The 22,159-nt window shown below is 39.7% G+C and overlaps 3 protein-coding genes across 4 annotated transcripts; 2 read left to right on the plus strand and 1 right to left on the minus strand.

Moving 5' to 3' along the window:
• The first annotated feature begins 6,035 nt into the window (after positions 1-6,035).
• LOC121999286 lies at positions 6,036-6,410 on the plus strand. Its single transcript, XM_042553987.1, has one exon. The coding sequence runs from the start codon at positions 6,036-6,038 to the stop codon at positions 6,408-6,410; it is 375 nt and encodes a 124-aa protein (XP_042409921.1).
• A 279-nt stretch (positions 6,411-6,689) lies between these two features.
• Positions 6,690-19,193, minus strand: LOC122001179 (elongator complex protein 1-like). Of its 2 annotated transcripts, none has more exons than XM_042555788.1 (5): positions 18,756-19,193; positions 17,758-18,057; positions 14,164-17,261; positions 13,257-13,358; positions 6,690-7,253 (listed from the first exon to the last, which is right to left on the minus strand). In XM_042555788.1, exons 1-5 carry the CDS (start codon positions 18,912-18,914, stop codon positions 6,926-6,928), a joined length of 3,987 nt encoding a protein of 1,328 aa, XP_042411722.1. In that variant the 5' UTR covers positions 18,915-19,193; the 3' UTR covers positions 6,690-6,925. The 2 variants fall into 2 exon arrangements, with proteins under 2 accessions (XP_042411722.1, XP_042411723.1); XM_042555789.1 differs by having other exon boundaries at positions 14,164-17,223; positions 18,756-19,192.
• A 338-nt stretch (positions 19,194-19,531) lies between these two features.
• LOC121999987 (guanosine nucleotide diphosphate dissociation inhibitor At5g09550-like) lies at positions 19,532-21,927 on the plus strand. Its single transcript, XM_042554575.1, has 12 exons — positions 19,532-19,738; positions 19,818-19,901; positions 19,984-20,091; positions 20,202-20,374; positions 20,458-20,569; positions 20,655-20,735; positions 20,813-20,875; positions 20,957-21,058; positions 21,141-21,265; positions 21,375-21,585; positions 21,684-21,758; positions 21,841-21,927. Exons 1-12 carry the CDS (start codon positions 19,589-19,591, stop codon positions 21,898-21,900), a joined length of 1,344 nt encoding a protein of 447 aa, XP_042410509.1. The 5' UTR covers positions 19,532-19,588; the 3' UTR covers positions 21,901-21,927.
• Positions 21,928-22,159: the final 232 nt, after the last annotated feature.

Genomic DNA, 22,159 nt, shown 5'->3' on the forward strand with positions numbered 1-22,159 from the left:
TCGATCGGCTGACCTATGATGATCGGCGTTAACGAACTAGCCAGGTTTGCTCGCTCATCCACCAATTGATTCTCCGATCGGGGGATCTTCTGTATAACCACTTCTTGAAAGTTGACCTTTAACTTTTCAAAAGCCTCTGCATAGAGTCTTAGCTGTGTGCTACTTATTTCAAAGGTCCTCGATAGTTGTTGGGCGGCGAGCTGGGAGTCCGAGTGGATGAGGACTTTATCTGCTCCCACGTGCCAAGCTGCTTGCAGGCCAGCTATCAATGCCTTATACTCTGCTTCGTTGTTGGTAGCTCGGTAGTCTAGCCGGACGGACAGCTACATCCGGTCTTCCCAAAGTGAGATGAGGATTAAGATGATCCCGCTGCCCTACCGAGTCGACAAGCCATCCACATATATCTTTCATGTCGTCAGTGACTCGTTACTCTGGACTTCTATAACAAAATCCGCCAAGGCTTGAGCCTTGATCGTCGCTCGAGGTTGATATTAGATGTCGAATTCGCTAAGTTCGATCGTCCACCTATTTAGCCGTCCAGACACTTCTGGATTGAGGAGGACTCTTTCCAGAGCGCTGTTAGTCATCACTATTATTGAGTGCGCTAGGTAGTACGGGCGAAGCCTCCGCGCAACGAGTACTAGTGCATAGGCTAATTTTTCGAGACCGATGTAGCGAGATTCAGCATCTTTCAATATATGATTCAGAAAATATACAGGTTGCTGATCTTGGTCGTTCTGCTTAACTAAAGCCGATCCAACGGCATGTTCGTTGGACGACAAATATATCCAGAGCAGCTCACCCGCGACTGGCTTGGCCAACACAGGTAGCTGCGACTGGCTTGGCCAACACAGGTAGCGAGCTCAGGTACGCCTTCAGCTCCTCCAGCGCTCAGTCACACTCAACATCCCATTGGAATTTTATGACTCGACGCAGTATCTTGAAATATGGCCGGCTCCAATCGGATGACTTGGATATTAACCGGGACAATGCCATGATCCGACCAGTCAGCCTCTAAGCTTCTTTCAAATTCTGAGACGGAGGCATGTTCTGCAAAGCGTGGATCTTGCTCAGGTTGGCTTCGATGCCCCACTTGGTGACAATGTAGCCTAGGAAGCAACCACTCTTTGCACCGAACAGACACTTGCTCGAGTTCAGCTTTATCCCGTATGCTCTTAACATTCGGCAAGTTTCATTGATATTTGCGCATAGGTCAGCTGGTCAAAGAGATTTGATGAGTATGTCATCGACGTATTCCTCCATATTACGGTTGATCTATCGTCATAACACTTTATTCATTATCCTTTGGTAAGTGGCCCCATCATTTTTCAGTCCAAATGGCATGACGTTGTAATAGTATGTTCCGTCAGACGTGATGAAGCTGACCTTCTCTTGGTCCTCGCGAGCGAGCGGCACTTGATTGTATCCTTGATACGCATCGAGCATACAGATCAACTTGCAGCCCGCCGTCGAGTCCACTAGTTGATCTATCCTGGGCAGCGGATAGAAGTCCTTCGGGCACACTTTGTTTAAGTCGCGAAAGTCGATGCAGACTCGCTATTTGTTGCCCGACTTGGAGACCAGTACTACATTGGTTAGCCAACTCGGGAATTGGACTTCCCTGATGTGGCCGACCTCCAATAACTTTTCTACCTTTGCCCAGATGTTCACATTATGATCGGCGCTAAAGTTCCTTTTTCTTTGTTTGACCGGCCGAGCTTTCGGTCGGACATGGAGCTCGTGCTGAGCCACGCTTGGGGAGATGCCGGGTAACTCATGTGTCGACCAGGCGAACACATCGTGATTTTCCCTGAGGTAGGCGATCAACTCCGCCTTTGCTTCTCCTCCAGGGCGGTAGCCACAAAAGTCATGGCTTCTGACCGGCTTGGGTGGATTCACACCTCTTCCTTTTCTTCATATACCAAGGTGAGAGGTTTCTTGGTAATAGCATTTACCTCTAGCCGTGGAGCCTTCCGTGCTACTTTGGCCTCGACCCTGACCATCTCCACATAGCATCGCCGAGCGAACAGTTGGTCGCCCTTGACCTGGCCAACCTGGTCGTCTACTAGGAACTTTATCTTCTGGAAGTAAGTAGATACTACCGTCCGAAATTCGTTGAGGGTTGGTCAGCCCAAAATGACATTGTAGGTCGATGGTGCGTCCACAACTATGAAGTTAGTAGTCCGGGTCCTCCTCAATGGCTCTTCTCCCAACGAGATGGTCAGTCTTGCTTGGTTGATCGACAAGACTTCATTACCCGTGAATCCGTAAGGCAGGGTCGCCATGGGTAGCAGCTTACTGCAATCGATCTGCAGCTGTTCGAATGTCTTCTTAAAAATGATGTTCACTGAACTTCCTTTGTCGACGAAGGTCATGGTGTAGTTAGCGATCACCGCTCGGATGATCAAAGCATCATCATGAGGGATTTCGACCCCTTCTAGATCGCTGCGGTCGAAGCTGATCTGAGGCCCTTCGGCCTTCTCATTACTGCAATCGACGGCGTGGATCTCCAACCGCCAAGCGTTTGATTTTTTGGCCTGGTTGGAGTCTCCGCCAGTCGATCATCCGATAATCATGTCTATCACTCCCCGGGAAGTGTTGTTTCTATTTTCCTCTTCCCGGGTTAATGACCTATTCCGTTTGGACGGGATTCTGGAGGGATCGATTTTCTCCCTCCACTGATGGTGATGGCGTTTGAGCTCCCTTCTCTCTTCTCGTCGCTCAATCGAGCGACGGCGATCCAGGCGATCAAGAGATGGAGAGCGACGACGATATCCGTTGGGGGTCAGTCGACTGATGATCGGCGTCAGTCCTCGGCAGTCCCGTCTGTTGTGCGTTGCCGACTGATGGAACGAACAAAACAAAGGCAGCCATACCTTTCCCTTGGATGCCTTGGGCCGACCAGACGCCACATGCTGTACAGTGTGTGCTCTGGTCTCTTGATGCATCTGTGATCCTTCAGCCCTCGGTCCTTTGGGCGACATATGGCTGCTAGTCGATCGATGCTCGGTTGGCGCCGAATGCTCGGTCGGCGACTCTTTCCTTCTAGATGCTTGGGTCTCTTCCACGTTGATGTATTCGTTGGTCTTTTTCAACATGTGGTCGAAGTCCCGAGGCGGCTTTCGTATGAGCGACCGAAAGAAGTCCCCTTCGGCGAGCCCCTGGGTAAAGGCATTTATCATGGTCTCGGACGAGACCGAAGGGATATCCATGGGCACCTGGTTGAAGCGCTGGATGTACGCTCAGAGCGCTTCCTTGGGCCCTTGTTTTAGGGCGAAGAGGTTGACGCTTGTCTTTTGGTAGCGTCAGCTGCTTGCGAAGTGGTGCTAGAAGGTGGCTCAGAAGTCTTTGAAACTTCGTATCGAGCCGTCTGACAACCTTCTAAACCAGCGTTGCGCCGATCCGGAGAGAGTCATGAGAAATACTCTACACTTTACTCCGTCTATGTACTGGTACAACGTAGGCTCGTTGTCGAACCGATCCAAATGATCATCTAGGTCGGTCTTCCCGTTGTACGTCCCGATCGCTAACAGGGTGTATTACCGAGGCAGGGGGTCTTGTAAGATCTCTTCTGAGAACTGTCTGTTGATTCGTTCGGGGGATGCGGTGCTCTGGGGCACTTTTCCTTTTCGCGCATCTCGAGTGTGCGCTTTGTCAGAAGATGATCCCCACTCTTGATGCGCTTGGGCTATCTTTGAGGGGGTCTGGAACAGAGCCTGATGCAAGGGGATTGGCGCGGATGGTGCTTCTCCTTGGGTGTCGGTCAACCGTCGGTTCTGCCCCCATAGAGAGAGTTGCTCCGCTCGATCTTCTTGCCCCACTTGTCGATCGGCCGGCGAGGTTGCCAGTTGCGATACTGGCCGATCGACTATCGCTTGTTGTTGTTGCTGCTCCATCATTTTTGTTGTCCGTGCTTTCACGAGCATCTCCAACTCCTCCTGCGTGAGCATCACGGTGGTTAGCCGTCCAACGCCTTCCATTTCCTCGGCTCGGATTTAGGTGACATTCCCACAGATGGCGCCAAATATGATCCTATCCGAAAGTCGAGGAGGTGGATGCTGGGGATGTGGCGCTCCTGCTGACCTCCGAGGGACTTCGCTCCTGCCTGCAACACAAGCAGTGTCACTGCCGAGCCAGGAAAGGGGTCCTCGGTGATAGCCCTCCGATGCTCAAGTCAGTCTCTGGCGAAGCAAGAAGCAAAGGAAACTGTAGCGCAACTGTAGAGATCGCAAGAAAAGCATACCTCCGCCGATGCCTGAACTCCCTTTATATAGGGCTCCTGTAGCATGTGCACGCTTCTTAAAGCGGACACGCTATCCCAAGCCTTCCCCGAAGAGACATGTCAGTAAAGTGTCTCTGATACAATATCTTAACGAGTCGGGCATATCTCTGAAGTGACAGTGGAAACTTCCGCCGTACGATCTTCCGTCTGACCATGCCACCCGTCGGTGGCACTAACTCCCAAAAGGATGTCGAAGGATATCCTGCTGTGTCTGTTGCTCAACCGAATGGAATGACCGCTTGGCTAAAAGTCCCCTGTCCCAGTGTCGTCCATTGCTAGGCCGAGCGGGATGACCGCTCACCTGGAGTTTCCGTTGTCTGGCTAATGAATCTACTACTTGGTCGAGCGAGGTAGCCGCTCGACTGTAGTAGCATTGTTTACCCCGCTCGGCCTGCTTTTGCAAACACTTGGCGTTCATTCCTGTCTTGAGCATCTTAGCCCAGCTGGTGGCCGAGCTAATGATGATATCGGATCAGACCTTTCATATCTTGGTCGAGAGAACCACTCGTCCACCCGGCCAGTGATAGTGGGGCGTTGATCGTCTTGACTTTGATGTCCATTGTGAGAAAGATCTTTTCCAAGATGAGCCCTTTTTTATCACCGCAAATTAAATTATAAATTATAATGTCTATATACTTTTATTTGTTCATTGTATAATATTTTTATAAGAAAAAGTAAATTGAATTATGTTTTTTACTTTTTTTAAAAAATATTTTCTTTTACTAATATAATAATATTATCCTAATACACATTCATTCACTATCCTAGTTATAATTTTTTTAATTAATATCTTATATTTTAAATTAAAGTTATTTTTAAAATAAATAAATAAACAATTGGAGAAGTCTTACGTTTGCTAATTAATCATGAGCCAATAAATTGGCTCTATTAAGCCCAAATATTAACGGGCCTGGCCCATTTTTGGAATCGGCCCATTATGTATTAATATAGTGAGATTGGATATTCGCTTCAAGTCTGGAGACCTTTAAAAAGGGAAATCACTAAAAATCTTAGAATCTGAGCTCCTTCAAGGCAGACGGGATCATCTGGATCGCAATCTCTGATCCGTTCCTGGATCAAGAGTTGTTGATAGGTGGGATCTCATGGACCCTACTTGTATAACAAGTAGGGTCAATGAATTTCCACCTATAAGTGAAGTGGTCCATCCTCTGGACCGCACTTTGCGGTCCAGAGGATCCGGCCTGCCTTCAAGGATACAGGATGGAAACGGTTGATCTTCTCCCCGTCGCCACCGTTGGACCTTTGGATGCTTTTGTTTGACAAGTTCATTTTTGGGCAAGTTTCGATGTTTCTTTCCTTTGATTTCCTAAATTTGATTTGAAGGGACATGGTAAATCAGAAGAAAAAAAAAAGCCGGGATAAACTAGTAAAATATTAAATTAGATTATTATATATATAATTTGAATTAAATAATATTAAGTTATGTTATTCTCCATAATTTTAATTATGTGATAACTAAACACACCTTTATTGTTTATGAACATCCTTGTCAACAAGAATAGATGTAATAACTCAACCTCATATTTTAAACCAATACTGCATTTCATTAATTATTATTTGGAATTGATGTTAAATTGTAATTCTCTTCTGGTTCCATCAATTTTAATTATATTGATTTGGGTGGCAAAGGAGTCTCGTTACTTTTTCATTCCTACCAGACGTTAGTTCGGTAGCAAGAGAGGAGGGCTTTTGCTTCATATAAAATGTATGTTCTCCATCATCCCAATTCCACATGGCCCTTCCTTTCCTCCCTATGGATCTCATGGAAGCCCTCCACAACCGGTGGCAGTGCATCGTCTATGCCGTAGCATGGACGATCCTCATCATCATCACGGTCGCATTGGCTGCCTTGTCGCCGGAGCTAGCCTTCATATGGGCAGTGTCACCCACATCAGCGTTCATGCAGGCGTGCGGGGCAGGCACAGTGAGGCTACCAATGGAGGGGTCTCCAAATTTGGCTGTGTGTTTGCCTTCCATCCGCTTCGATCGTTCCAATATCGACATTGTTGTTCCTCCGTTGTTTGCAGTGTTGGTTGTGATGAGCTCTGCGCTGGTTGTCCGAGCAATCGGATTGTGGGAAGCAGAGGAAGAGCAAAGGATCAACTGAGCTAGTAAAAGATTGACAATTTAAAAGAGTATAATTAAATTAAAATCTAAATTTTCAGGAGGAAGATTGTTTGCATAATTAAGAAAAACAAGGTCTAGTGTCTCTGCATATGTCAGCAACAATTAAACACCTGCAGTCAAATTTTCTGGACTCTTCTGGATGTTTCCTACCATTTGGTAGGATTGCAAGGGTTCAGGATGTCTCACAAGTTTCAGTAAACTAAAACACACAAGAAAGTTAGCCACCAGATCTTGCATAATATTGTACTCCTGGCAGATATGAATGACCAAAACAAAACACTTTGTTAATCCAAATGGTGATGATTACGAATCGCATAGGCCACCATGGCTACAGCCAAAGCATTCAAAAATTACAAGTACAAACCATTTGAATCTCCTCTAAAATCAATAATTATAACATGAAGCCCTGACAGTTGAAATTACTCTTCCAGCTGATGTGTGCAACTGATATATTTGACTCAATCACTCAATAGACCTCAAAATTGTAACTTTGTTTCACAATATCAGTACCGGCATTGGCGGTAGTAAAGCTTTAGATTCTGGGGGAAGTGCTTTCATATATGGAGCTCTAACGATTTTTGTGTAGTTTTCCAGGGTATGATTTTCTTCGTTTATTGTATCATTTTCCATTGTATCTTCGGCTAGTTTCACAGCTGCCTGCTGTGATATTTGATAGGCATCTGCAGCAGATTGAAGCTTACTAGCAATTTCTTCCTTTCCCAGCATGATAAGGGTTATGATGAGGCCTTTGAGTTCGTGTTGCGCTGTTTCAGTAAGAGACATGCCCTTCAAATGCTCCACGAGTGCTAGCTCTTCTCCAGGGCTGTTCAGGAGCAAATAATGAGAAGGAATTAAACAAATTTTGATTTCCATCAACTAATGAAAAGAATCAGTAAACCACAGAAATAGGGATGGACATGCACAATGGATATTAGGTAAATGTTGAGATTATCGTTTGGTTTCAGTTTGAAAATTAGGTAAAATTATTGATTTTGTGTCCATACAAACCGTTAAAACTGAAACAAACTGTTAAAGTTTTTATAATATATATATGTATGTATATAGATCCTTCTCTAGACCCACATTGGCAGGAACTTCGTGCACCGGCTGCCTTTTATATGTATGTATATAGAGATAAATTAGTATGTTAATTAGTATGGTTTCTTATTGTCAATAGAAATCTTGTCAGGAAACCCGTCTTTGTTGGGGTTTTGTTAATATGTATTTTGCCGATAAATTAATAGATTAAATATATCATAATTTTATTTGATTGAAATAAATTTAAGAAGGTAATTATTGGTAATTATTAAGATTAGAATATTTTTTTATTATATTTTCTTATCTTAGAATATTACCTTCTACTCTTTCTTCTATGTATTGAGATTTGAATTAAAGATGAATAAAAAGTAGATTTTAATCTTCCTCCTTCATTCTCTTTTGGTGCATTTTATTTACATGGTATCCGAGGCTAGTTCTCGATCATGAATTTCAAAACTGCTATGGTCGACACAACACCATCCTTGGGAGGAAACCGACCAAATTCAAATATCTCTTGATCTGATTCCCTCCAAATCACCATACATAGATTCAATGGAAAAAATTACCTTGTCCCCTCGGGACGGTCTAGTGGCTAACGCATAAGGTGTTGGCACCATGAGGTCTAGGGTTCAAATCTCGACAAAGTCGAGGTAAATGTCTCCTTTATGTGTTAGTCATTATTCCAAAGACTAGTAGCCGCCCGTGATTTACCTCCTCCGTGTTGACCTTAGGACGGGTTGGCGGAGGCACTAGGGCGAGCGTATTCGCCTTTCTACCACCAATGGAAAAATTACCTTGAATGGCTCAATCCGTGCGCTTGGTGATTGATGGTAAAGGGAAACTTGGACATTTGAATGAAGAAATAAAGTCACCAGCTTTGAATGATCCGAGATACAAACAATGACGCTCAAAAAATTCTTTGGTGGTTGCATGGCTTATTAACTCGATGGATCCGATCATTGGCAAGCCTTTCATTCTTACCAACAACCCATGATGTATGAAACGCGGTATGTGAAACCTACTCTGATATGGAGAATTATTCTCAACTGTTCAAATTAAATATTCAAATGTGGAGAATGCAGCAAGGAAATCGAGATGTTACTACCTATTACAATGAAATGATGATTGTATGGCAGGAACTAGATTTATTTGAAAAAGAGCAATGGGAAAACACCAATGATAGTATTCGATATAAAAAGAAGGTAGAGAGAAGCAGAGTGTTTGTGTTTTTGGCAGGTTTAAATAAGGAGCTTGATGAAGTTCAGGGGCATATACTTGGGAGAAAACCTTTGCCTGCCATTAGATTTTTCTCAGAGGTCCGTCAAGAGGAGGCTCAATGCCAAGTGACGCTGAAAGGAATTGAAGAACTAGAGATAGTGGAGAGTGAGGGATCTGCCCTTGTCACCAAAGAGACCAGTTTTGAAGGCAATAAGCCAAAACTTTGGTGTGAAAGGTGCCACAAGTCGTGGCACACTATGGAGACATACTGGAAAATCCATGGTAAACCAGCAAATTATAAAAGTCAGGTAGCAACTTTAAAGATGCTAATGGTGGCGTTCGGGCCCTTCGAACATGTGGTATTGATTCTGGACAGCAATCATCAGCCTCTGAATTTCTTCCTTTCACAAAGGATCAAATAGAGCACCGGTATAAAATGCTTCAATCTCACACTCTTGGAAATTCTAACTCTTCTTGCTCTCTAGCTCAAATAGATACATTCTTCTATTGCTAGCACAAACTCAAATGGTTCCTGGATATTAGATTCAGGTGCCATCAACCATATGATAAGCATATCACAATTTTTCTCTTCATATACACAGTGTGCAGGAAATAAAAAGGTTAAAATTGCTGATGGATCCTTTGCTACTATCGCAGGGAAAGGAACTATTGTTGTTTCTCCTTTCCTTGTCCTTAGAAATGTTTTGCATGTGCCTCATTTATCATATTATTTGTTATCCATTAGCAAACTTACCTCTATCTTAACTGTTGTGCTATTTTTTTTCACGCATTGTGAATTACACGATTTATCCTCGGAGAAGATGATTGGCAATGCTAGACATGACAATGACCCCTACATCTTCAATATTGGATCAACCTTCATAAAACAAGACCTCACGACTTGTTTCAACTCGATTTCTGCTTCTCATGACAATGAGATTATGCTATGGCATTATCATTTAGGACATCCAAACTTTCAATATTTAAGACAATTGTTACCTAAGTTATTTTTAAATAAAAATCCTTCATCGTTTAGATTTGAATCTTGTGAATTAGGCAAACATCATCACTCGGTGTTTCCATTACAACCATATAAAAAATCTGCATCATTTACTTTGATACATAGTGATATTTGGGGTCCCTCTAGGATAGTAACATTATCTGAAAAACGGTGGTTATCAAATTTATAAATGATCATACTAGAATGACTTGAGTATTTCTTTTGAAAAATAAATCTAATGTTGAAAATGTGTTCATAAATTTTTATAATATGGTTCAAATTCAATTTCAAACACAGTTAGAATTTTTCATAGTGATAATGGGAAAGAATATTTCAATCAATTACTAGGAAAAATTTTTTAAAGAAGGGAATTATGCACACTCCTCAACAAAATGGAGTGACTAAAAGGAAAAATAAGTATCTCCTTGAAGTTGCAAGCACTCCAAGTTTTCGTACTAAAGTTCCAAAGTATCTTTGCAGTGATACGATTCTAACCGTTACTTATTTAATAAATAGATTACAACAAGAATACTGAATTTTAAAACTCCGATAAAAACCTTTCAAAATTATTTCCCTAACTCTCGGCTCTTCACAGATATTTCCCTACAAATTTTTGGTAGCATTATCTTCACTCACAATCATGACCCAAGTCGTTCTAAACTTGATCCAAAATCTTATAAATGCATCTTTGTTGGGTACCCTACAAATACAAATCAAAGAGGATACAAATGTTTTAATCCAATTTCAAAAAAAAAATTTGGTATCCATGGATGTCACCTTTTTTTGGCGGACAATCTTACTACGATTCTCATCTTCAGGGAGCATAATAGGGAAGATGAATGTTTAAATGAGTTGGACTTAACCTGCTATTTCGAGGAAGAACCTAAACTTGTGTCATTTCAAAACAATGACATGATAGAAAAGAGTAACAATCAATTCAAAGGTCTTGTTTACAGAAGGGAAGGTCAGACTCAAAGAAAAGAAGACATTGTCCATTTACAAAGCCAAGAATCTGATCAAAGGCAAAATCACGAGACTACAATGATTACTCAAAAATCCCTAACAATAGAACCCAAAGTATGTCTTAGTTAAATTCCTCAAGTCAAGTTGATCTTCCTATTGCCCTAAGGGAAGGAGTTCGGTCATGCACACAACACCCACTTTCGAATTTTGTATCTTATAAATATTTGTCTTCTTCCTATTGTGCTTTTGTTTCATAACTCGACAATATTAGTATTCGAAAGAATATTCAAAAAGCTCTAAAGATACCTGAGTAGAAAGAAGCAATTTTTTAGGAAATGAACGTCCTACAGAAGAATTCTACTTGGGAGAAGGTAAATCTACCTCATGATAAATTGATTGTTGGATGTAAGTCAGTATTCCCCATAAAGTACAACTTAGACGGACCCCTAGAATGATATAAGACTCGTTTGGTTGTTAAAGGCTTTACGTAATAAACTATTCTCAAACATTCTCTCCCGTGCCTAAATTGAACACTGTTCAAGTCTTATTATTAGCTGCTGCAAATCTCGATTGGCCACTAAATCAATTAGATGTGAAGAATGCGTTTCTAAATGGTGATTTAGAAGAAGAGGTCTACATGAAAGCACCCCCAGGATTTTCTGATCAATTTGGATCAGAAGTGTGTAAGCTAAAAAACTCTCTATAGACTGAAGCAATCGCCCAGAGCATTGTTCGAGAGGTTCACAATGTTTGTAAAAAGTCAAGGCTACGCCCAAGGATGATCTGACCATACTTTATTCACAAAGACATCTAAGAAAGACAAGATTTCTGTGCTAATCGTGTATGTCGATGACATAATATTGGCTAGAGATGATATAGAAGAGATGAGCAGATTGAAAGCAAACCTAGCCAAGGAATTCGAGATTAAAGATTTGGGTCGACTAAGGTACTTTCTTGGAATGGAGATAGCAAGATCGAAGAAAGGTATTATCGTGTCTTAGAGAAAGTATATTCTCGATCTCTTAAAGGAAATTGATGTGAACACAAACTGGGAGATATAAAAAATGGCACTCCAGTAGACTCAATAAGATATCAAAGACTTGTTGGGAAACTAATTTCCTTGTCTCATACTCACCCAAGCATTGCTTTCACAGTGAGCATGGTCGATCAATTCATGCATTCTCCATATGAAGAACATTTGGATGCAGTGTACCAAATCCTGTGATATTTAAATGGAACACTTGGAAAGGGATTTTTCTTTAGCAAGGATGAGAGAAGAGACATTGAAGTATATACAGATGCAGAGGCTTTGTTGCTGATCGAAGGTCAACTTCAGGATACTGCACATTTGTGTGGGGCAACATGGTAACTTTGAGACGTAAGAAGCACAATGTTATAGCCAGAAGCAGTGCAAAAGCTGAGTTTAGAGCAATGGATCAAGGAGTACGGAGATTCTTAGTTTTAGATGAGCTAAAGAGACCAATAAACCTTCCTATAAAACTATACTGTGATAGCAAATCAGCAATCAGTATTGTTCCTAATCCAGTTCTATATAATAAAACGAAACACATTGGAATTGATAAACACTTTATAAAAGAGAACTTGGAAGACAGAATAATCTGCAGTTCATTTGTTCCAGCCACGCTACAAGTTGCAGATGTTTTGACCAAGGGTCTTTCAAGACAACGCTTTGAAACACAAGTTAGCAAGTTGTGCATAATGAACATTTTTGCACCAACTTGAGGGGGAGTGTCGATAAATTAGACATAATTTGATTAGATTAAATATATCATGATTTTATTTGATTGAAATAAATTTAGGAAGGTAATTATTGGTAATTATTAGGATTAGAATATTTTCTTATTCTATTTCCTTATTTTAGAATGTTACCTTGTACTCTTTCTTCTATTTAACTATGTATCGAGATCTAAATTATGTACAAATAAAAAGTAAATTTTAATCTTCCTCCTTCAATCTCTTTTGGTGCATTATTTACATATTTATTTCACAATTACCAATTTCAAACCCACTCAAACTGAATTTTTTGATTTATTTCAAGCCGAAACAAAACAGTTTTAGCTTGATTACAGGTTGGACTATTGAAACCCAAATATTTTTATTTTTCTCTCAACCAAACTACAGCCACCTCTGCAGACTATGGTGGTGTTATAGCCCAACTGTACAACACCATCAAGCAACCATGAATTCAAAACTATCTGATATCATAATATAAATCTTATCAGGCTACTTTTGACTCTTGTAACATCCAGAATTTTAAATAATCTTAATTACGTCAAAATAAAAATTCCTTTGGTACCTCTACCTTTCATATATTCAACGGGATCGGGGATTCAACTTGTCAAAACTTTAGAAACTAACAATCTGTCTATGGACATGCTCAACTCAACTTAACATATTTTTCTATTTTATTAACTACTTGAAGCTACCTATTTACTCTGGATTATTAATATTTTATTATTTTATCTTTTCAAACAACACATTTATCCTGCTTGATGAATAGCGAATGCATTGGTCAGAAAAAGTGAAATAAGACAGAGTCAAGGAAAATATGTATAAGTCAAAATAGAAACATTTGCAAACTGGCACCTTCCGGGTCGAATCTTTCCACCTCTATGCTTTTGACGTCTCATCTCGCGAACTCTACTGGCTTTGCTTGAACTGATGGAAGCCGATGAATTCTTCTCTGTCCTGTTAAAATTCAAGTATGTTTTGGTTAGAGCAACAAGTGTATAATGCCGTATGTTATGGAACTAACAGTAACATATATATATATATATATATAAAGTATAGAATTCTGTAGAATCATGTGAAATCTATTATATCACATTAAAAGGCTAACAGAAGTTAAATTCTAGCGAGACATAGTGAGGCATTCTGAATTCAAATTACTGAACACATTAGGGTGATATATCCAGTATTCTTTTTCACAAAAACATGTTTGACACTCCAAAGGAATATGAATAAAGGCAAAAATTTTAGTTTCTAGGAAATCTCATTTAGTAACACTTAACTATTGTCTCACAATATTTTTTTCTTTGACTTTTTCTACTTCCACCCAACACAAGATTTAAATCATACAAAGTCCCATGAACCAGGACAACTGTAAATGGATAATGTTTGGTATATTTCCAAACAAATCCCATGGTGAGAAAAAGAAAGTCTCATACAAAACATGCTACTCTAGTTGATCCTGGCTCCCAAGATATATACAAGACCAAAACTAATGCAAAGAACAAGGAAATGCCAAATGTCAGATTAAACTAAAATGTTAAGGATGATATAATGACTCAATACTGAAAAAAAAACAAATTTAAGAACAATATATTGTTGTATAATCACAAAATTTTTCTGTTGCAACAGTGCACACAAACAATCAGAAAAGTTATGGTTGCAGTCCACATACTAAAAGATTCTAGTGTTTTGATAAACTGTCAAAGAATAATAGACAAAGAAAAGGTGGCAGAAAAGGAATAATTTTGCCTAAATGACATACCTTCCAGTGTATGCACTCATGTTACTGAAAGTACTGCTAGTTTCAGAGAGAGTATCATAATCGACATCACTTGCCAACCTATCCTCTGCCTGAATTTTAGCAGCAAGCATTATCCTTCTCTGGCGCACAGCAAGGTAACGGGCACAATATTTCCCTACCTTTTCTAACCCCTCATTGTATTCAGATGTCAATGCAGTAGCACATTCTATGCATGCATCCCTAAGAGGGGAGTCTAAGTCCTGATCTTCTTGCATGTGGGAAATTCTGAGAGCCTCTTCCCACTCTCTTGCCATTATTAAATAGTCAACAGCTCTAGAAATGTCCTTCAAATACTCAAGAGCAATTTTGGCAGACTCAGCTGGCTTCCCAAGTGCTTGAATTTCTTCACAGAGATCATTTGCCAGTAGAAGAACCTCTTTGTCTCCTAGTTTGAGGAGACCAGCTACTGTAAATACACCTTTCCAATCAGCACAAGCACGATATGCTTTTAGAGCTTTGTGAAGAGATGAGCAACACAGGTAAATCATAGCAGCATCTTGAAGGTGTTTTTCAGCATTAAGATGATCCCCCCAGGCTTCTAGGATCTGTGATCTTTTCACATGGTCAGAAATTAATTGCAGACCAATGGGAAAAAGTTCAGGGTTGTTCTTTAGGAGATTCATGCAATCTTCATAATAATCATCACCTGCTGAGACAATATGTTTTAGAGCACTCTCATATCTGTGCAGTCTTAGGTCAATGGTATATCTCATAACAGTAGGCGGCAAATCTTCAAGTCCTTTGAGATAAGGAAGAAATTCCTTTGGATCCTTCTGTGAGTTCACTGCCACCATGGCAGCAAGGTTAAGATCATACAAACCTAGAGCAGCTTCATATACAGCCTCAGGATCTGTCAACCATACTAAATGCTTTACAGATTCTTCACCAGAAGGGTATAACCTCTGCTTGTTGTCAGCCCCCAATAGCTCTGATTCTCGGATAACTTTTATTCTATTCAGTGCTTCCTCCAAAGCTGGAGGTTCACTATGGGCTAAAGTGGTCAGAATACAGAGCTCTCTTCCTGAACTTTCAGGCATTTGTTCCTCAAGAGCCCTCCGCACAGCAAAAAGAACATCAGAAACCTTGTTTCCTGTGGCAAGATCCTGAATGTTTTCTGAATTTCTAGTCAGTGCCTCAATTGGAGAAGGTTGAGGAAAGTATGCCTTGTATAGAGTGTTGATCACATTCTCATTCTTGATTGAGGAAACAAATTCTGTTATATGGCCAAGATTATCTACCTGACGAACAAACTCGTTGGCTGATTTTAGAAAAGCTTTCCAACCATGGTAATCAACAATGACATTAAAGTCTATCCTATGTCTCCTCACCATAAGCATTGCATCCTTAAAACGCTCTTGTACCAAAGCATTAGTAATTGACACAAGAACCAATTTCCTTGGATAAATGCATTCTAAGCTACCTCGATTAGTTTGTAATATGACTGCTGCCTCATCTCCATGCATTACTCCAATCAACTTTGCTCCTCTTTCCCATATATGAACAAAATCTTTATTTTCCTCTTTGTGGTTATTAGAAGTACTGTAACTATCTATTTTTGTTTCAAGAGTCTCACGTAAAATATCATCCATGCCTATGATGATTAGCAAATCCTGCTTTGTTATAAGCAGCAAATGAGTAACGACTAGCTCAGTGACACCACCATTGGCAGAATAAAATGAGAAACTGCTGCAGTTTTTGCATAATATTCTCCCTCCAAGATGTAGCCTACCATTATCATCAAGCCCAAAAACAAGGTCTCTCAAAATACCATCATGACGAACAAGTACTGCCTTCATCCAAGGGCATGACGATGAAAACCCATGATCAGATCCAGAATCATGATGATGAGTTCGTTCAAGTGTCATCAACTTAGTAGAAGAATACTGAATGATTGGTCCTCCTTGAAGCTGAACAAAGGCTGCACATTTTTTTGTTGGAACAGGAGCAATAGCAATGATAGGCTTTTCAAAAGATGCCACCTCTGATATCTGTGCGTGCCAACCTGAAGAAGCAAATGATTCAGGCTCTGAATTCTCAGAACATGCAAGCTCGATCTCATGCAAAAAGTAATTACGAGAATTTTGTTGGGTAATGTTGTTCCCTAAGCAACTAAGAGATCCTCTAGAAGTTATTCCAAAAAGAATGTTTGAATCCAACCAAGTTAGATGCATAAAGCTCTCCAACCTTAAATCACTATGGCAAGCTTCAATATCAATTACTTTTCCTTCAAATGCATCCCACATATCAACGCTAGGAGTCTCTGCTACACATAAGCTTCCATTGGATAGACATGCTGCTATATATTTCTTTGAACTCTTAGATAAGAAGGAGATTTCTCGAACAGCACTAGAAAATTTTAGACTAAAGAGAGACATGGGAGGTGGGACTAGGGAGATTGAAAGAGGAGTTACTAACACATTGGAGTTATCAATAACCAATGCTACTGATGTCTCAGTAACAGCAGTAGTCCAGATAAAGTTGTAAAATGTAACCTTTCCACTCAAAGTCCAACTAATCAGATGCATAGGCTTTAATGGATCCCACAAGAACCTCACACCTTCTTTCTTTGGATATCTCATGTCTTGCTTCAAATACCAATGGTTGTTGCTGAAGGACCAAATTTTGATAGAATCAAATTCATCACTGACAATAGAAGTAGCCAGAAGGTCTGAGTTGCAGTTCCATTTTAAAATCTGAATTGTTGCTTCCGCTGTCTCATTAATAGAGAAAGAGCTTCTCTCCATTCCATTTTTCTCAAAAAGTACTATCAAAGGGCATTTATTTTCACCTTTTCTGTCATACACAGTTGCCACTTTAGCTCCACTAGGCATCCAATCTAAGGATGTACCCATAAACTTCTTGAGCTCTGAAGAAGAATGCAAGTCTCCAGATTCTCTATCCCAAATGTTAAGCTTTTGTAAAGGCAAAGAATTCTTTTGCAGAGAAGAAGAATAGTAAAGTTGACTAATTGTAGCAAAGTATCTTCCATCGCCGCGCCAAGAAATGGAGCTATCAAATTGACTGCTAGAAGGACCACCCAGATCATGAGTGTCCATATCCTAGAAAAGAACTTAAACATATAACAATAATCTTGAAGACAAACATATACTATGCAGACCTCAAAATTCAAGCAAATACGGACAAAAATCAGATCTAGCTTAACGGGGGTTATGGCATTGCTGTTTGAGTCATCGGAAATATTACTAAACATTAAAAACACTACAATTTTATGGCTTGTTGGGAAATAGTTGAGCTTAATTGCTTATTATTAAATGATGCAATTCTATTAATTTGAAAGCAACCAAAAAGAATACAAGTCATGGTTTTTTCCCCTCTATATTCTGTAAGTTCATTTCTACTCACAATAGAATTAAAAAGGTCAAAGCCGATCTCTAGTTTAATAAATTGTCCATACATCAAGTATATATTACCAAGAATCCATGTTATTACTAAACTCAAGTCAGTAGACAAATATGACGGTAATTTATCAATAAACAAACAACGAAGCTATGCAAAAAATACAAATAATGTTTAGGATAAAAGTTCACAACTTACATCAGAAAGATTAGGATCAAGTGGAGTTTCATACTGTACATCCCAATCCTGAGTCATGACTAGCAACTGCCCAGTTCCAGATGTTACTGCCAGAAGGGCTCCATCTGGGCTTGAAGCAATATACTTTACTCCGCCATTTACTTTGCCAACAAATTCAGTTGTTTTCATATCAACATTATACAATATTAAGCAACCCCTTGAAGTTCCAATAATCAGCGCTTCCTTCTCCATTAGATAATCCATTGCGGAAATATGATCCTCGGGTTCCAAGGGTAGAGGCTCAACTTCTGACGAAGAATTCTAAAGACACCAAGAAAAATGAAAAACAAAGATAAGTTGCAACTGCATGCATTGCATTGCAGATCAATGCAAAAATCACATTTGTGGTTATTAACCTTTCACCTAAACTTTGACTTTTAACTATGGCTATCACCTTAGGGGATAAAGACCAACAATATAACTTCTTATTTAAATATGCTTAGATAAATGCACAGTTAAGAAAACAACTCTAGGAAGATACTTAAATCCATCCTAATTTTCTGAGCTTATAAAATATACACAGATACAAAGGGGAGTGAGTGGGGATGAATATTATAACTGATTGACAAATCATTAACTAGTAACCACAGTAAATTTGCAAGTATTTAATAGACCATTGAGAACAGTGTTAGATTTATAGCTGTAACTAAGTAACTTAATCGAGTGCATAAACTGTAACTGATATTCATAGTTTCATTTATATAGGATAATGATTTGTGCTGCTTATGCCAGATTAAAATCAGAGAAAACCCAACACCTAACAAAAGTCAATTGAAGAAAGGAGAAACTTTCGTGACCATAAAAAGGTTTGTTCTCGTAGTTCCAACGATCAGGTGAACGGTGATCATTATAATTCATTACAATCAAACTTAATCCGACTACTCAATGAACTTTATTTTCACAAAATAATAATCATAATACTAATAGTAGCAATAGAAATATGCACGTCGATTCCTTACCGTAGATAGCGGAAGTTGAAGAGTGTAGATGACATTATACGAAGAGGCAAAGAAGACACGGTTGCACTCGACGTCGAAGGCGGACAGCAGAATCGACTCTCCCTCGAACTGCAACTCGAGATCCAGCGAGAGCTTCGACGAAACCTTTAAATTCTTCATTATTTTCACTGTGGCGGTCCAAATGCGGAATCTGAAGCAATCTCGTAGCGAAGGACGAAAACGCGGTGTTCACTCCAGTTCTTTGCACGCCGCGGCAGCGAAATAGGGTTCTTTGCACCCCCCACACGAGCGATGAAGAGCCGGCGCCGCTTCTGCCACTCACGGGAAGGTCGGAGCCTCCGCCGGTGCTCGCCGCTCAAGGAAGGAGGGAGTTGGGCACACGGAAAAAGGGAGGCGAAGGAACCGGCGGCTCGAGTGGGAGAGAGAGAAAGAGAGAGGGTTCACAGTGTTGAATGAAAAGGGTTTAGAATCGTCTAATGAACCGCACCGGTTCAACGCTGGTTCGCTCCTAAAAACCCAATTTAATTCCAAAACAATTCCGTTTCCGTTCTGAGTATTTTTTTAAAAAATATTTCCTTTTGTTTTATCTCTGATTTAAAGATAATAAAAAAAATGAATATCTTCTATAGCGAGTTTACTAAAATCGTGACCACTTATCATTCGAATGGTCACACAACATTGTCGCTTTTTCTTCTTACCTGCCGAAAGACTTGCTCTCTCCCTTCTTCGCCAATCGCCATCACCTATTAATTCCTCTCTTCCTTTACTCTCAGCTATTTAATTTTCTCACTCGAATCAGATCTCTCATTTACTTTTCTCTTTTCTCCGGAGCAATGGATGAAGAATACGACGTGATCGTACTTGGCACCGGCCTCAAGGAATGCATTCTAAGTGGTCTCCTCTCCGTCGAGGGCCTCAAGGTCCTTCACATGGATAGAAATGACTATTACGGTGGAGAATCAACATCACTTAGTCTCAATCAGGTCGATTCGAATTTTCCAATGAGTTTGGATAATTTCATTAGATTTTGTATTATTTATTATTTTAAGAAAAAAAAAATAGATTTGGAAGAGATTCAGAGGTGATGGTAGCCCTCCAGAGGCCTTGGGTTCGAGCAAGGAGTACAATGTGGACATGATACCCAAGGTTTTTTGTTTTATTTTTTGATATTGATAATAATCATTTTAGAATTAGTTCTCTAACTTATTTTAATTAATTAATTTCTCAGTTCATGATGGCAAACGGTGGCCTTGTCCGGGTCCTCATCCGCACTGGTGTTACCAAATACTTGAATTTCAAAGCAGTGGATGGAAGCTTTGTTTACAACAACCGAAAGGTACGGATGATGACTAACTAATTCTCTCTTTTTATGATTTGATTTTTAAGTGATCATGAACCCTCAATTAACATCATTTATCTTGTTTGTTAATTGCATGGCTTCACCAGATATATAAAGTGCCAGCCACTGATGTTGAAGCTCTGAAATCAACTCTAATGGGGCTCTTCGAGAAGCGCCGCGCACGCAAGTTGTTCATCTACGTGCAAGATTACGAGGAGGACGATCCCAAGTCCCACGAAGGGCTTGACCTGACGACAGTCACCACTAGAGAAGTCATTTCGTAGGATCCAAACATTGCATTGTTCTTTCCTTGTTTATTTCGTGTGTTCAAATTGTTCTTTTTGTTTGTTTTTGTTGGATTAGCAAATATGGTTTGGACGATAACACAGTCGATTTCATTGGGCATGCATTGGCACTTCACTCAGATGATAGCTACTTGGATGAGCCTGCAATTCACACCGTAAAGAGAATGAAGGTAATTAATTAAGACCAAACTTCACTTAATCTTCTTCTTCTTTTTCATGATTAGTTCATGGATTTGCTGATGAAATTGTATTCAGCTATATGCTGAATCGCTGGCCCGGTTTCAAGGAGGATCTCCTTATATTTATCCTCTCTACGGGCTCGGAGAGCTTCCTCAGGTTTTACTTTAATTTCTTCTCCATTTTTCAGTTCAATTATCGTTGTATTGTACATAATTAAGTTCATTAATTTGCAGGGTTTTGCTCGACTAAGTGCTGTTTATGGTGGCACGTACATGCTCAACAAGCCTCAATGCAAGGTAGTGATAATTAACTTAATCCTCCCTAAGTTTTAATTAAGTCTAAAGAGAATTAAATAGGCATTGTTTGTTCAATAAAAGGTAGAGTTTGATGAAGATGGAAAAGCCATTGGTGTGACATCTGAAGGTGAAACTGCTAAATGTAAAAAAATAGTCTGTGATCCTTCTTACTTGCCTGATAAGGTATCATACAATTTCTTAATAACATTATATCTATTTTTTAAAAATGAAGAATTAATATCCTACTTAATTGGAATTTTAACAGGTGAAGAAGGTTGGAAGAGTGGCCAGAGCAATCTGCATAATGAGCCATCCAATTCCAGACACCAACAACTCACACTCAGTGCAGCTTATTCTACCTCAAAAACAATTAGGCAAGAAATCTGACATGTAGGTTTTTCTTCAACTATGTAAAATCCTTTTAAATATCTTTTTTTAAAAAAGCTTTATGAATCTTAATCAATGCCTTTTGTTGTTGTTGTTGTTGTTGTTGCTGCAGGTATTTGTTTTGCTGTTCTTATGCTCACAATGTTGCTCCAAAAGGGAAGTACATAGCCTTTGTCTCCACTGAAGCTGAGACGGATGAGCCTGAGACAGAGCTCAAGCCTGGCATTGATCTCCTTGGGCCAGTAGATGAAACCTTCTTTGATATCTATGACAGATATGAACCTATCAACAACCATGAAGAGGACAATTGCTTCGTCTCCACTGTAATAATTCACATGATTTCCTTTTTTTTTTTTTTGCATTTTTTCAAGAAAATTTTCTGCAAGAAAACAGGGGGAAATGTTTCTGATATTTATTGCAGAGTTATGATGCAACAACACACTTCGAGTCCACAGTCCAAAACGTGATCTCCATGTACAAGAAGATCACTGGAAAGGTATACTGAATTATTTAGCATTTATCTTCTTTTTCTTTATATAATATGCATTTTGGCTGAATTTTTATTTTGTTGTTGACAGGATCTTGATCTGTCAGTTGATCTCAGTGCTGCCAGTGCTACAGCCAGTGAGGATGCTTAGTTGTCTTAAGTTTGTTTACCGAATAAGAAATTTTGTAGACTGATGAAGTTTCTTTCAGGTTGTGATGATTAATTCTCAGCCTATATGTCAGTCTTTTTTTTATTGTGCATTTGGAATATTTTAAAGAGACGTAATTGTACCGATTTGGCCGTTCAAGCACGTGGCTTTAGCATTAATTATTTTATGGAATTAATTATATTTTTTTTTGGTCATAATTAAAATTTATAAATAATGTTTATTAATAAAATTTATATTTAAT

This window comes from Zingiber officinale, chromosome 7A (assembly GCF_018446385.1).
Source record: "Zingiber officinale cultivar Zhangliang chromosome 7A, Zo_v1.1, whole genome shotgun sequence".
NCBI classification, from domain to species: Eukaryota; Viridiplantae; Streptophyta; class Magnoliopsida; order Zingiberales; family Zingiberaceae; genus Zingiber; species Zingiber officinale.

Coding starts and splice junctions, on each gene's coding strand:
- LOC122001179 (XM_042555788.1), bottom strand. CDS start 18,914: ATGAAGAATTTAAAGGTTTCGTCGAAGCTCTCGCTGGATCTCGAGTTG. Junction 17,262..17,757: donor TTGATCCTAATCTTTCTGAT/GTAAGTTGTGAA, acceptor GTTCTTTTCTAG/GATATGGACACTCATGATCT. Junction 7,254..13,256: donor GGAAAGATTCGACCCGGAAG/GTGCCAGTTTGC, acceptor GCTCCTGAACAG/CCCTGGAGAAGAGCTAGCAC.
- LOC121999286 (XM_042553987.1), top strand. CDS start 6,036: ATGGCCCTTCCTTTCCTCCCTATGGATCTCATGGAAGCCCTCCACAAC.
- LOC121999987 (XM_042554575.1), top strand. CDS start 19,589: ATGGATGAAGAATACGACGTGATCGTACTTGGCACCGGCCTCAAGGAA. Junction 20,092..20,201: donor TTGTTTACAACAACCGAAAG/GTACGGATGATG, acceptor TGGCTTCACCAG/ATATATAAAGTGCCAGCCAC. Junction 21,266..21,374: donor TTAGGCAAGAAATCTGACAT/GTAGGTTTTTCT, acceptor TTGTTGCTGCAG/GTATTTGTTTTGCTGTTCTT.